Source organism: Miniopterus schreibersii (assembly GCF_964146895.1).
Source record: "Miniopterus schreibersii genome assembly, chromosome: 12".
Lineage (NCBI taxonomy): Eukaryota > Metazoa > Chordata > Mammalia > Chiroptera > Miniopteridae > Miniopterus > Miniopterus schreibersii.
In genome coordinates, this window is record NC_138112.1 from 8,703,185 (window position 1) to 8,718,280 (window position 15,096).

Here is a 15,096-nt window from a genome sequence, read left to right on the forward strand (position 1 = left end):
TTGGTAGTTGGGGGCTAAAACAAATCTTACCCACAAATGGAAATGGAAAATTTTCAAGAAGGTAAAGTTAGCCAGATATACCGGTTCGGAGGATACTGAGTGGATTTCTTTGTGTTGTGGTGGCTGTTCTCTAAGCTGACACACATAAAGAATAAGCCCCCTTCTGAAGTATGTTTCAAAAGTTTAGTATTAAATTTCAAAAATTTTACCAAACCGAGTTCACCCGGTTCTTTAGAGATGGCAGGCACTGTCACTCGTTCAATAACTAACTGTTCAGTACCTGATATGTAGCAGGCACTGGGCTAGGTCCTGGGCAACAAGAGTAAATAAGGCAGACAGGGCTCTGCCCTCATGAAGTTGACATCCTTGTGGTTGGGATGGACAATAAACTAATAAGCAAATAAATAAAACGAAAGGAGACATAGATATATAATTTTAAAACTGCAAGATAGGGGAGTATATAGGTATTATAATAGAAAACAGAGGATTTCTACCTATACTGGGTGATCAAGAGGATGACATTTAGGCTGGGATCTGAAGAATTATAGGTTTTATGAAAAGGATGGGGCAGAGGATCAGGACAGCATTCCAGGCAGGAGAGCATGACAAAAGGAAAATTCCAAGATGTCTTATATTAAATTACAGCAGGCTAGAGGAAGTTTTCGAGGAGTAACATGGTGGGGGGAAGAGAACCAAAGTGAAAGCAGGAGACCAGGGAAGAGGCCATGTCAGTAACCAAGGAAGAAATGGTGACAGTTGGACTCAGGCAGTGGCATTGGACATGTAGATAGAAAAAATCATTATCTATTTTAAAGGTAAAACCTATAGTGCTTTCTGATAGTTTAAAGGTAAGAGGTAGGGATCAATACCAACTCCCAGATTTCTGGCTTGAAAAAAAATAAGCGGATGGTAGTGGCATTTTTAGGGAAGACTGGTGGAAGAATAAATTTTGAAGGAGGAACCAGAAACGGACTTTGGACATGTTTAAGTTTTTTGGCTGTTGTTTTTGTTGGGTTTTTTTTTTGGAAATGTCAAGTTTGAGATGCCCATGAGACATCCCACTGCCCATCTGTGGCTTTATCTGAGGGCAAATAAAACTCTGAAAGGTAACAGAAAATAAATAACCTTTATTTATTTTTAACATTTTTCATTTTTCATTTTCAATTACAGTTGACATACATTATTATATTAGTTTCAGGTGTACACCCCAGTGATTAGACATTCATATAAATTAATAAAGTGATCATTCCAATAAGTCTCGCACCCATCTGACACCATACATAGTTATTAGAATAGTATTGACTATATTCCTTAGGCTGTACTTTCAATCCCATGACTATTCTGTAACTACCAATTTGTACTTCTAAATCCCTTCACCTTTTCACCCATCCCTCTTAACCCCCAACCCATGTGGCAGCCATCTAAATGCTCTCTGTATCTATGAGTCTGTTTCTGCTCTGCTTGTTCATTTATTCTGTTTTTAGATTCAATTGTTGGTAGATATGTACTTATCGTTCATATTTTTTACCTTCTTCTTCTTTTTAAAGAAGACCCTTTAACATTTCATATAGTACTGTTTTGGTGGTGATGAACTCCTTCAGCTTTTTCTTGTCTGGGAAGCTCTTTATTTGACCTTCGATTCCAAATGATAGCTTTGCTGGGTAGAGTAATCTTGGTTGTAGGTCCTCGCTTTCCATCACTTTGAATATTTCTTGCCACTCCCTTCTGGCCTGAAAAGTTTCTGTTGAGAAATCAGCTGACAGTCTTATGGGAGCTCCCTTGTAGGTAACTAGCTGCTTTTCTCTTGCTGCTTTTAAAATTCTTTGTCTTTAACCTTTTGCATTTTAATTATGATGTGTCTTGGTGTGGGCCTCTTTGGGTTCATCTTGTTTGGGATTCTTTGTGCTTCCTGTACTTATATGTCTATTTCTTTCACCAAGTTAGGGAAGTTTTCTGTAATTATTTTTCATATAGGTTTTCAATTTCTTGCTTTCTCTCTTCTCCTTCTGGGTCCACCATTATGTGAATGTTGGTACACTTGATGTTTTCCCAGAGGCTCCTTACACTATCCTCATTTTTTTGGATTCTTTTTTCTTTCTGCTGTTCTGAGTGTGTTTTGCTTCCTTATATTCCAAATAGTTGATTTGATTCTCAGCTTCATCTACTGTACTGTTGATTCCCTGTAAATTATTCTTTATTTCAGTTAGTGTAGCCTTCATTTCTGACTGGTTCTTTTTTATGCTGTTGAGGTTCTCACTAAGTTCATTAAGCATCCTTATAACCAGCATTTTGAACTTTGTATCTAGTAGGTTGCTTGTCTCCATTTTGTTTAGTTATTTTTCTAGAGATTTGTTCTGTTCTATCGCTTGGGCCATGTTTCTTCATCTCATTTTGGCAGCCTCTCTGTTTGTTTCTATGTATTAGGTAGAGCTGCTACATCTCCCAGGCTTGGTAGAATGTCCTAATGTGGAAGATGTCCTGTAGGGTCCAGTGGCACATCCTCCCTGATCACCCAAGCTGGGTACTCAAGGTGCACCCCCTCTATGGGCTGTACACACTCCTGTTCTAGCTGAGTACTTATTGCTGTTAGCACATCAATGGGAGGGACTTACCTAGGCCAATCAGCTGGGAGGACTGGCTGTGACCACTGACTAACATGGAGGATCAGCTGTGCAGGAGCCCACCCCACAGTGCAGGACTTACTTCATCAGGGCTCTGGTGCCCACTGAGTCTGCCCGAGTGTGTAACTTGTGGAGGTAGTTGGGTGGTGGCTTCAATGTGGTCTGGCCCAGCCGGGCAAGGCTCAGCTATTGAGCATCGACCTAGGATCCAGGAGATCTCAGTTCGATTCCCAGTCAGGGCACATGCCTGGGTTGTGGGCTCAATCCCCAGTCGTGGGCATGCAGGAGGCAGCCAATCAATGGCTCTCTCATCATTGATGTTTCTATCTCTCTCTCTCCCCCTCTCCCTTCCTCTCTCTGAAATCAATATTTTTTTTTTTTTAATGTCTCAAGGTGTCCACTGGGTGTGCTTGCTCTGGGGCCTCCTAGGAAGTGCAAGCCAAGGTCAGCCACCACTTGTGTTCTGCCCAGGGTCGCTATGCATAAGCTACAAAGCGATCTACACATGGCTGCTTCTTGTGCTGGGCTTGGAGCTGCCCAGGGAAAGCCAAGCTGTGAACCAAGGATGGCTGCTGCTAGTTCCAGGCCTGGAGTCACTTAGTGAAAGATATGGGGCTCACTGATCACTGAGGCCAGATGCTGCTTATTTGAGAGATTTTAGGAAAATCTGAAGCATGAGTCAAGACAGGTCATCTGTATAGAAAAGCCACTGGAAACAGCTTGGGTGGACCCAAAAGTTGGATGGGGCAGGGCCTCAGGGAATCACTAGGGCTGGGTGAACAGTGTAAACCAGGTCGATGGAGACTCAAATATGGTGCCTGTCTGCTGGCTCTGTGGGGGGTGGGAAAAGGGCTCATTAAAGGAGCAATGGCCTCTCCCAGCACTTCTGTCTGGGAGAAAGCTGCCCCTCCAGCTCTTGCCCTGATGCCAAACAATTCAGTTCCTCCCTATGTGCTTCTGATGCCTTTCAAGATGCTGCCCCAAAGCTGGACCTCAGAGTGAATGAGTCTGAGTAAGTCTGTGTGTGGGCCCTTTACGAGGAACTGCCTGGGACTCCAGCAGCCTCATTCTCCCTCCACCTCAATCCCTGCTGATTTTTACAGCCAGAAATTATGGGAACTTCTCTTCCTGGCACTGGAACCCTGGGCTGGGGGTCTGGGGTGCGGGTGGTACCCCTCACTCCTCATAGGGGACTGCCACAGCCCCCTCCCAATTTTTACCCACCACACATGGGTATGGGACCAGCGCAATCTGAATCTCCGCCCCTCCTACCAATCTCAATGTGGCTTTTTCTTTAATTCTGTAGTTGTAGGGCTTCCATTCAGCTCACTTTCAGGTGGTTCTGAATGATGGTTGTTCTGTAGTTTAGTTGTAATTTTGATGTGGTTGTGGGAGGCGAGTACTGCATTTACCTATGTCACCATCTTGGCCAGAAGTCAAAACTAGCCCTTCTATTTCTTCAGGTTGTTGTTGGCCCCAGTGCTCATATTTAAGATATTTGTGAAAAATGAAAAGGGTCTTTCAACTTAATTCATACTTATTATACTAAATGGGGAATTTTTATTGACTCATAAACTGGTTGTGGTATCACTGTAATTAGCTAGTTATTAATATTAATAAAGAAAGCAAAGAGAAGTCAGACATTGTAAGCAAGGTCATCTGGGCAGCTTCACCAGGAAACTACAGCTTCACACTCCCCAGGGAACCACCAGTCCATTCCCTGCAAATCACTGGGAGAGGGCTCAAAGGGAGAAATGGGTGCATGTATAGAAGTCTGGGTGACAGAGGGAAGGTGCTTTGCCCGTCAGTCTAGCCTAGGAGACAATCCTGGAAGGTTAAAATCCCCAGATAGAGATCCTCCTCTCTTGTTCTGCATTTGCTTGCTCTTGCTCTGTGACCTGCACTCACCCGGCACTTGTATATTCTCTCCCCACAGCCATTTGGCCTTAGCAACCACATGGCCCATAGCCATGCGGATCCCATATGCAACCAACTGCAGCTGGGAACACAAGCTAAACTAGCCAGATGCTGGGCAGGACTGTACTTTAATATGGAGCAGAAATTCTGGGCCTTAATTCTGGCCCCGCTGAAGATAAGATGGGACTTTTACCCTGGCAAGGTGGGCAGAAATGAGACCTTGGAGGGGAACGGCCTTAATTTTGCATCATCAATAAAGCTTTCCACAAAACCCCATCCTCCCATGGGGGCCTCGGGGAATTCTTTTCCTTACGGCACCCCAAGAATTCCACTTCCACTGATAACAGTTGGATGAAAGTAAACTTGGGCTGAAGTACTGAGGACTTGTTTGTTGGACATCTTTAAAGAATACAAGCCTGGGATATTGTTTCTTTAGCCAACAACCAGGAAAAAAAAAAAAAGTGCTCTAATTCTCTTTTTTAAATGATAGTACTACTACTCCTGCCTCAACAGTCACTGGATGTTAATGGGAGTGGGTGGGTGGATTTTGAAGGGCACAAACCAACTGCAGAGTTACTTGAAAGAATAACTGCTGCATTAACATCCCCCAGTGCAAGAACCACCTTCCCTGCTTTTTTTTCCTGTGAGAGCAGTTCTCTCTGCAGCTATGTGGACACAGTTTATCTGGGACATTTTCCAGTGTCTTACAACAGAACCTTGCTATAAAGTTAAACTGTGTGAAACTAACAATGACTTTTCTATGTGCAAGGGAGGTTAGAAATATCCCAGACAGAACAAAAGCAAAATAAACACAATCTGTTTCCCATCTTTAAGATAATTCCATTTCCAGAAGGAATGTAAAAGTTTGGAGTTTAAATAACAAAACGGACAATTATCACAGATCTAGTCTATTAGTGACCACAGGTACACAACTGATATTATTCCGGCCATTTTTATAACCCACTAGTGACTACATCAATTAAGGTAACACAAATGACTGCTGAATTCTGGTCATTCTGTTCACAGTGATATGGTCAATATCATTTTTGTCATTCTGTTCACAGTAATATGGTCAAGCTAATTTTTCTTAACTTCTCACCTTGGAGTTTTCATTTCAAAAACCATGCTTCAAAGATTTATATTCATCTACCCACAAAACACCCCATTCCCATTAGAAACAATCGCTGCTGCGCTGGTATTTCACTCCTGCAAATCAAATGTGCTTTACTCCCCTGGAGTCCAAAAGGGTGGGACAGATACCACCTACCTCTCCAGCCTCACCACCTGCTGCTCTGCACATCGCACTACACACTAGCAGCATATGTGAAAATGTTTCTAGAAGAGTAATAACTGTGCAGATCCTTTTAGACTTTCAGGCAGCAACACTCTAGGAACCTACTGTTGACTAGGTGCTATGTAAAGAGAAAAATAAACTAAGTTCAGAACACAAACAAGAACAGAGCGCAAAGCAAGCAAATACACTCTTGAGGATTTGGCCCTGAGCGAAAGAAACCAGAGATAAATGTGAGAATATCGTTTAACTTAAGCAGGTATGTTTAATGGTCAGAACAAAACAAAATCAATTAGGAAAATTTATATACACAAGAGATGCTTTACAGAGCAGTCAGTCTTTTTCGTGTTGCTTATTTTAACAGGGTTTAATATATGATTATCCTTCAGTCTTCTGAGTTAAATTTTTCAGGTGGCTATAAGATCTGGAACATAAACAAATTTACGTAACAAGTAGTTTACTGATATTCTATGAGATGTCCAATGTGCTGTTCACTAGCAACTCCTACTTCATAAGCTGTGCAAAACTAATGAATGTGCACTGAAGCAGCATTTCCATTAGTCCTCCTGCATCCATCCATGATGCATTGCCTCAGATGATGTTTCTAACTTTCACTGAATAAACCTGTGTCTATAGCATGCCCTAGAAGTAATCAAAGAGCTCAAAAGAAATAGCACTCAACAGTGTGGAGAAGGCCTGGGGGGCGGGGGGCAGATACAGAGTGAAGGGGATTAATGGGGGGAAAAGGGGACATCTGTAATACTTTCAACAATAAAGATAAATCTTTTTAAAAGAAATAAATAACACTCTTCCTCTCGGGAGCTCGCCCACGCCTTTCTTCCCTCTCAGGCGTGCATCTCCTGAACTCTAAGGGACCCCAGGAGACTTGCGACCAGGGGAGCAATGGGCAGCAGCAGCTTGTCCAGGGCCAACCCCCTGAACCTGTTTCTAAGGCCCCTTTTCTCTGACTTTATAACGAGCCAAAGCAGCCCCACCTAGGCTCTCCTGTTGCTTCTTCTATCCTAAGCCCTTCCTTGTTTCACTGTAACCCAGTTTTAATAAATGTACTCTCAAAATTTAAAAAATAAAGAAAAAAATATATATGTAGCCTGTTTTCAGACTTTGTGGTCACCTGTATTTTAATTTTTAAAAGATTCACCTACTGTAAATCTTATAAACATTTCTGCCATTTACAATATACCAGAAAAAAATGAATACTAAAAGTAAGATAATGGAAAAACAAAAATAGATTGCTTTTGCTTCTACACCAGTTCTACACCAAAACATTTTGCTGAAATGAAGTCTTTTTTTTTTTTAATATGTCTTTATTGATTTCAGAGAGAGGAAGGGAGAGGGATAGAAACATCAATGATGAGAGAGTCACTGATTGGCAGCCAAGCCCATAATCTGGGAATGTGCCCTGACCAGGAATTGAACCTTGATCTCCTGGATCGGAGGTCGATGCTCAACTGCTGAACCACACCGGCTGGGCTGAAGTGATTGTTAATCTACACAAAACAGACCTTCTAAATGATACGCAGGATACATTACAAATTTGGTTTCAAAATTTATTTGAATTTAATATAAGTCTTACAATGATTTCAATAAATCAGTCACTCCCAAACACAACGTGGAGATGCAATGATTACGTGATGACTTCTTAATAGTCCAAGGGGATAAAAGTATTTTCCAAATATGGACAGAAATTAAATCTTTCTATAGTATTGACCCCTAAGGGCTATTCTCCTTTATAGACTACAATATTGTTGTCAGTTTCATACACTTTTACTTTATAAAGAAGTCCCACAGGAAGAAGTCTCTGGAGGTTGTCCCAGATGTATACAGCTACATTTTCTGACGTGCTGGAGAAGAAAAGAAAAAAGATCAAAAGACAAATTAATAAAATTTCACGTTTAATATTTACAGAGAATAGAAATTCTATTTTAAAAGGTGCGATTAAACTAAAACTTGAGAAATCACACAGCAATCAGATATAATGTTGAAATCAATTCTCCTTTCTTACTCTCTGTTAGGTAAGAGTCACACCCACCTCACGACATCTGCAAAGTAAGGCACATCTAGGTCCAGGTTCTTATGATCCAGGGGCTTCATGATGGCCTCCTACAGACAAAGCAAAGGGAAAAATCAATTCTGTCTATGACTCAGATTCCAAAGTGTTCCACCTTCGCCTCGAAAACTTTCATTCATCCACTAACTCAGTACTTTTACATATTTCACCTGTGTCTTACAAAGCAATTTCAGAAAGTTTAAATTATGAAATAAAGTTGGCTTTCCATGACTGGTTATCCTCCTTACTGAAAGCAAAGATGTTAAAAAGCCAAAAAGTAGAAAATTCACTAGAGCTTTCTCATAACAAGCCATTGTAATTCAGAATTCAGTTTAACACTCTCACGTTCTGTTCAAAAAGTTACCAGGAACACTACTCCATAACAGTCTCACCTTTAAGACAATGCCACAGTGTCATTAGGACAAAGGTTCAGTGAGTACTACATTTTATAAGGCAGACTAAAACTGAAAATTACATTAATAGTTCTAAATTTCTGCTGTAAGGAGTCATTTAAGAATGATCTTGAGCTCTTAGAAGAAAAAACATAAAACGTAAATGCTATTGCCTCCTAATGCTTATTAACCTGGTAAGAATTGTAATTGCCTTATTCTAAGTTTTTAGCTATATTGTACATAATCTAAGCAGTTTCTAAGTTTTTACTTTTAGCTATATTGTGCAAAATGGAAACAATCTAATTTTCCATATGGTGTGGTCCAATAAGGGTACATTAATTATAAAAATAGCAATCATTTTGTGAGCAAAACAACAATCATATAAAAATCGCAAGTCCTAGCCCGGCCAGTGTGGCCCAGTGGTTGAGCTTTGACCCATGAACCAAGATTCCAGGTCAGGGCACATGCCTGGGTTGTGTGCTCAATGCCCAGTAGGGGGCGTGCAGGAGACAGCCAACTGACGATGTTTCTCTCTCATCGATATTTCTCTCTCCATCTCCTAAAAAAAAATCAATAAAAAGATATTTTTTTTAAAAAATTTTAAATAGTAAGTCCTGAACTCAACGACCTTTAAAATAGATGAAATGGATATCAATAAAGTAAATATTTATCTTCAATTCCAGTTCAAGTCCCAACTTTCCCATTGAAGGGTCTTTAACAGGGCTCTTTCTAACTTTACTCTGTATGCCATAACAGGAGTGCGTGGTGTCCTCCAAGGTGGCGTACAAAGGTGTATTTAATCATACTGCTTGCTTGGGACATCTCATATTTCTCATAGTGTTGTCTTGTATTGTATAACACTCCATGTATACATATTTAATGTCCCTAGTAAATGCAAGAGCTCTGTCTTCGCAGCTTTCCAAAAGTACTTTGAGCACGGTGCTGTGTGTTCGTTCGCTCATTCTCATTCAGATACTCAACCAACTTACTGAGAACTTATTCTTTTTAATTTATTTTTTTGCATCTTTTTTCACTTACGCTTTACATTCAATATTATTTTGTATTAGTTTCAGGTGGACAGCATAATGGTTAGATAATCATATAATATCTTTCCTAAGTGATCCCCCTGATATTTCCAGTACCTGCCTGGCCCCATCCATAGTTATTACAATATGACTGACTGTATTCCCTGTGCTGTACTTTACAGCCCTGTGACTACTTTGTAACAGCCAATCCCTTCACCTTTTCACCTTGTGAGAACTTATTCTTTACCTCCTAGAAAAAAATAACATGAACACTCTGGGCAAGGGCGACGTCTCATTCGTCTCTGCACTCCTAGTACGCAGCTCAAACACTGATGCAAAGTAGGCAAACTTGAATATATGCATGATAAGTAATGTAGAAGTAGTAATGATTAATAACAGCCTTTTCATGAAACACATTTTAGAAAAGGAAGGAGCAGCCTGCAGCAGAGAACTAAACAAAAACAGGTGAAATGATGGCATAATAAAAACTAAGCTGGGTACAAGGAAATATACTCCCAACTTTGTAAAGGACTAACCATATGACCTAGAGCAAGTCAGTTAACTGTTTAGCATCTCTCAAACAATCTGTGGCATGAAGAAGTTGGCTTAGATATTATCTAAGGTCTCTTACAATGCAAGAATTCTAAAATGATACAATCAGTAAGTCCTTTGTTGAACACATTTTTTTGGGTTATCCTTATGATGAACTGCCCCAGTGACTTTATAATAAAGCTAGAGTGACTAAAACAGGGTACTGTTAAAATCTATGATCAAAGGCATAAGGAAAATTCAGAGAGAAAAAAAGAAAGCTTCAAAGACAAAGCTGTATCTTGAAAGAACAGTAGAATCTATTAAATGTAGATATGCCAGCAAGGAAGACAAGATGAGCATGCTACACTTATTTCCATCATTGTAATACAACTGCAACTGATTTCCATTAGAAGAACATGAAAGCAGTTCCTCCAACTGCTCCTCTACTCCCCACCCAACTGCGCTCACACCGTCAAGGAACCTCTGGAGCTACTTGGTTGGGAAAGTGAAAAGTGAGCCATCGAATATTACACTTAGAAGACAGCACATAATAAGCACCAAACATGCCATTACCTCCATATACCCTCTGAGGTCAGTCAAATTCATAACCATTCCTGTAACAGGATCCACCTAGAGAATAAACAGAGGTGAATATTACGATAATATGCTCTTCATATTTAAACCTCTGGTAAATTATTAAAGGCTGTACAATGTGCAGAAATTGTGCCCACATTTGTCTTCATCATCAGTCTCAGCAGGGAACACCAAGTGCTCTAGGCATCCTTTTCACTGTACTGCTCTTCTACCTGACCACATATAGCACATTAAAGATGACACTTTGGGAAAGGGAAGGCCTGGAATGGCAGCAGCTCACCATACAAAAGGACAACAGTGAAGCAATCCTGATTTGAATAGAATTTTTCAACACAGAATTATCACATTGGCAGCGAGAGGGCCCAGCAATCTGTACAAACCACACAGATATATTCAGCACGTACCTCTCCACGTATCGTCACCATAACTATGGGAAAGAAAACAAAATACCAAAAGACCAACATGACTTTCAACAGATTAACATCCAAGCACAGGTTAGCAACATAAATTATTAGATCTCTGCCCCGCAAAGCTATATTTATACTTCCCCCAAAACATGTTTTCTTAGTTAAGATCTTTTTACCAAAGCAAGAGTCAACCAAGACAGAGGAGCTTAGTAGCAGCTTTAGCTAAGGAGAGGAGCTTAGCCAAAGCCAAGAAGGGAGTAAATTCTGCTTATGATGCTGATGCACTAGTTAGGAATCTCCACGACGTAGGATCGAGATGCTGCCTGATCGCTGCCTGTAAAAGTAGAAAATTTACAGAAAGAGGTCCAGCTACCTGTCAGTCTGGTCCAACTTTGGGCAGTACCTTTCTAAGCAAGCAAAACTACTACTGGACCTAAAACTCTTTCTGGGGGGTTAAGAGGGAAGCCTAAAACTCTGATAAATGTATACCGTTTATAGTAATGCTTTGTAAATTAACAAGTGCTTGTATGAGGCATTTGAACAATCCTGATAATCAGAATGCTTTACAAATTAAGAACTTTTATATTTTTTTCAGCTCCATACAAACACTTAAGGCGTATATGATAAATGAACAAACTAAGAATGAAAGGTATCATAGATCAAGTAAAAGGCAGTAACTAAACTAGAAATCCTGATCTTCTGACACCTTTCCTGGTCTTAATCCACCATACCATATGCTGTCATACTCGATGGCTTACGTACCTGTTTTTTGAGACATCAGCTGTATTTCAAAGAATCAACTCTCTTATTCTTGCATAAATTACTTTATTAGAACTCCGCTGGCAGTTTTAGACCCAACTTATTTTCCTACCATCCAGCATATTCCTAGACAATATTCCCCTTTTGTCAGCCATTATTTATTCAAAGAATACAATTTAATTTTAACATTAGCCTCAGCAACACATAATTAGAATGAAACAAGAGCCAAAAGAATCTCATTATGTACACTAAGACCAAAGAAAAAATTATTTAAACCATTCATTGTTTTTGGACTCTCTGTAACAGAGCAGGCAATTAATTGCAAGGTAAAAAAGTTAAGACACATCCAACCAAGGCAACAGCTGTTTTCATTTTGAACTTCCATTTAACTTCTCATTCAAAGCTCAAAGCATTATTGCTCTGCCCAAAAGGATTTTTACTCATTAAGACTGTATTTGCACCCTGGCCGGTGTGGCCAAGTGGTTAGACCGTTGGCCCAAGCATTGAAGGGTCGAGGGCTGGATTCCCAGTCAAGGGCACATACTTGGTTTGCAGGTTCAATCCTGGCCCAGGTCCGGCGTGTGCAGGATGCAACCTATCAATGTGTCTCTCTCACATTAATGTTTCTCCTCTCTCTCCCCCCTCCCTCCCTTCTACTCTAAAAATCAATGGGAAAAATATCTTTGGGTGAAGATTAACATAAACAAAAAAGCAAACAAAAAAAAGACTGTATTTGCTAAATATTCTTCCACTCTTATTTTAAGGGCTAAAATGTCATTAGTTTTCCTCTCACCTTTGTAATTGTGCCCATGACCATTTGGATTGCTGCATTTCCCAAACAGTTTCAAGTTTTCTTCATTACTCAGAGATTTGCTGACCAAGAAAAAAGAAGTCAACATGATACAAGTTCAGACACCTTCTCTGTTCCCTACATTTATTATTTGTTCTAGCCTTTTGCACACGACTCTCACTGTACCTTCCACAACACTGACCAGACTACGCTGCGCACAGAAGGCAGTGCCAGGTGCGGGCTGATCGCTGCTGCACCCGTTACCCAGCAGCAGGCCTGACGCGCCCGCCACACACACCTGTCCGGTGAGCGAACGGGCAGGTCTTGTTAGGTGGAAACTACTACCCTTATTTTACAGACGGGGAAGTGGCCGCTCAGAGAGTGGAGCTCGCTAATGAGCGGCAAAACTCTCCTCAAAGTCAACTCTTTAGTGCCATAGGCCTGGGATCACATTCCACCCGCGCAGCGGCTCAGGGCCGCCTGAGGCAAGCGAGCATCCGCCTTCACTTCCTCCTCGGCGCAGAGGGGCGGATGCTGATTCCGTTAGTTACGGGAGCTAATACTCCGGGCGCGTAGCAGCAGCGAGCACCCGCGGCGTGTGGACCGGGGCCGGGCGCCGTGCAATCCGGGCGCGCTGAACCCCTTCGACGTTACAGCGACGCTCGGGTCACGTGGGGAACCGAGGGGCAGAGGCTGCTTCGGGGCGCGGGGCCAGCGAGAAGCCTCGGGGATCCGCGCCCAGGGCCGTCGCCCTCGCAGTCGGCTCGGTCACCCAGCACGCTTCGACACACACGCTCCTCTGGAGCCGGGTCACTCCAGTCGTCACCTAACGGTGTCGCCGGGGAAGCCCGGCGGCCCCAGGACCACACCCGGCGGGACCCCGGGCGCCCCCCGCCCCTCCGGGCGCGCACCTGCCCCTCCCGCACCGGGTCGCCCCCACGCTGGCGCTGCGGGCACCACCCACCAGTACAGCCGGTGGCTCGCGCTGAAGGAGACGACGCGGCACACTTGCACCCAGCGGCGACGGCCCGGCTCCGCGCCGCTCATCGCCTCGCTGTCCCGCACGCGCCCGCACCTCCTCTCCAGGCGGGCGGCGGGGGCGGGGGCGGGGGCGGAGCCTCCGCCGCGGCTGCGCAGTGCGCGCTGCGCCCCCACAGGGCTCCAGGCGACGCCCTGCGGCTGGGCTCCCCCTGCCGGCCTGGAGGCTGCAGCCGGGGTCCCCTGCTCGTGGGATCTGGGGACGGCAAGGATTCGGACAGCGGGGCGTCCTTAGCAGCGGTCGGTGAGTGGGGTTTTCATGCCGAGTTTTACGTCTGCTCAGCCTGAGGCCGCGTCCCGCGCTTAAGGTCAGTCTGGGCACATTTTCGGGCCTGGAGGGACCTTCTTTAAGCCGCCCCTCCCATCCACTCCTAGAAAGCCCTGGATTGCAATAGAAACTTCCAGTAGCTGGTTCTTCAGATAAACCCAAGGGCCAGTCTACTTAATCATAAAGGGAGCAGAATTCGAGGGCAAGTGAAGACCACGTGGCTGTCGGAGGCGATACCACCTTGGGACTGTGAAACTATCGCTGCGGGTTGGCACAGGGTGAATGCATGCACCCACGCGTACACACACACACAGGCAATTCTGTGTGGAATGGAGACACCTCCGGAGTGAAAGGACCTTGTTTCCTCACTTCTCACAAGGAATATCTAAACAACTTACAGCTCCCAATACCATGTCATGTCTTGCTTCCATTCACGCTTTCGTTAAATATTTATTGAATGTTTACTAAGAGGCTAGCACTGTTCCTGGCACTGGGAAACACAGATAAAATCATGGGTGTGGCACAAATATAAGCCCCAATGGTACTTTCTCTCGTGTCTCAAGTCTCCAGCTATATATTATTTGTTTTGTATTAAATTATTAATATGCTATGTAGCAAATATTCTTCACACATTTTTTCAAAAATGTTTCTCATCTCCCCTTTGTGCTGCAAAGAAAGAACTTTAAAGAACTATGAACTCCAGAGATTTCTTTGATACAAAGACTATCTAGTTCAGTCCTCTCACTTTATAGATAAGAAAGCACAGGCCCAGATAAGTGAATTACTTAACCGAGATCACTTATAAACAGTATTTCCCAGGCACTGACCTCATCAGTGATACTCATAGTCAGTGGTTACACAAACACTTATTCCAAAAATAGTTTGAAGAATCAAAATTAAAGGTAAGAAATAGAAGTAATTTCTGAGAAATTATTTTATCTATTTGCTTTAGCAAAATATATCATTGAATTTGCAGTTCTTGCTCTAAAATTTTTTGATTAAAGCTAACTCTATATAAAGGTACTCACAGAATTCACCCTCAGTGACCCAGTTATGGGTTAAATTATATCCCCCCCAAATTAATGTGTCGAAGTCCTAACCCCCAACACCCCATAATATAACCTTATTTGAAAATAGGGTCTTTACAGATATAATTAGTTAAGACAAGGTCACTAGGGTGGGCCCTAATTCCTTTTCCCCTCACTTGTGGACCACATACCCCTTTCCTTGAGTCTCTGGACACTGGCCAGTGATGAGTTGGGGTTAGGGAGAAGAAAAGGCCCTGCCTAGGCTTTGAGCCTTAGTCGTATATGCTCACTTGGTTTTACCGAAACTTTCTGCATTGGATTACCAGGCATATGCACCTGATTATAAAATGCCATTGATCCCCTTTTG

The 15,096-nt window shown here is 42.6% G+C and overlaps 1 protein-coding gene across 3 annotated transcripts; it reads right to left on the reverse strand.

The window, feature by feature from the left end:
• Positions 1-7,383: 7,383 nt before the first annotated feature.
• Positions 7,384-13,502, reverse strand: PTS (6-pyruvoyltetrahydropterin synthase). Of its 3 annotated transcripts, XM_081153904.1 has the most exons (6): positions 13,360-13,498; positions 12,399-12,478; positions 10,844-10,866; positions 10,419-10,475; positions 7,880-7,950; positions 7,384-7,691 (listed from the first exon to the last, which is right to left on the reverse strand). In XM_081153904.1, the coding sequence occupies exons 1-6, from the start codon at positions 13,440-13,442 to the stop codon at positions 7,568-7,570; spliced, it is 438 nt and encodes a 145-aa protein (XP_081010030.1). In that variant the 5' UTR covers positions 13,443-13,498; the 3' UTR covers positions 7,384-7,567. The 3 variants fall into 3 exon arrangements, with proteins under 3 accessions (XP_081010030.1, XP_081010031.1, XP_081010032.1); XM_081153905.1 differs by lacking the exon at positions 10,844-10,866 and having other exon boundaries at positions 13,360-13,502; XM_081153906.1 differs by lacking the exons at positions 10,844-10,866; positions 12,399-12,478 and having other exon boundaries at positions 13,360-13,477.
• Between the last annotated feature and the right edge of the window lie 1,594 nt (positions 13,503-15,096).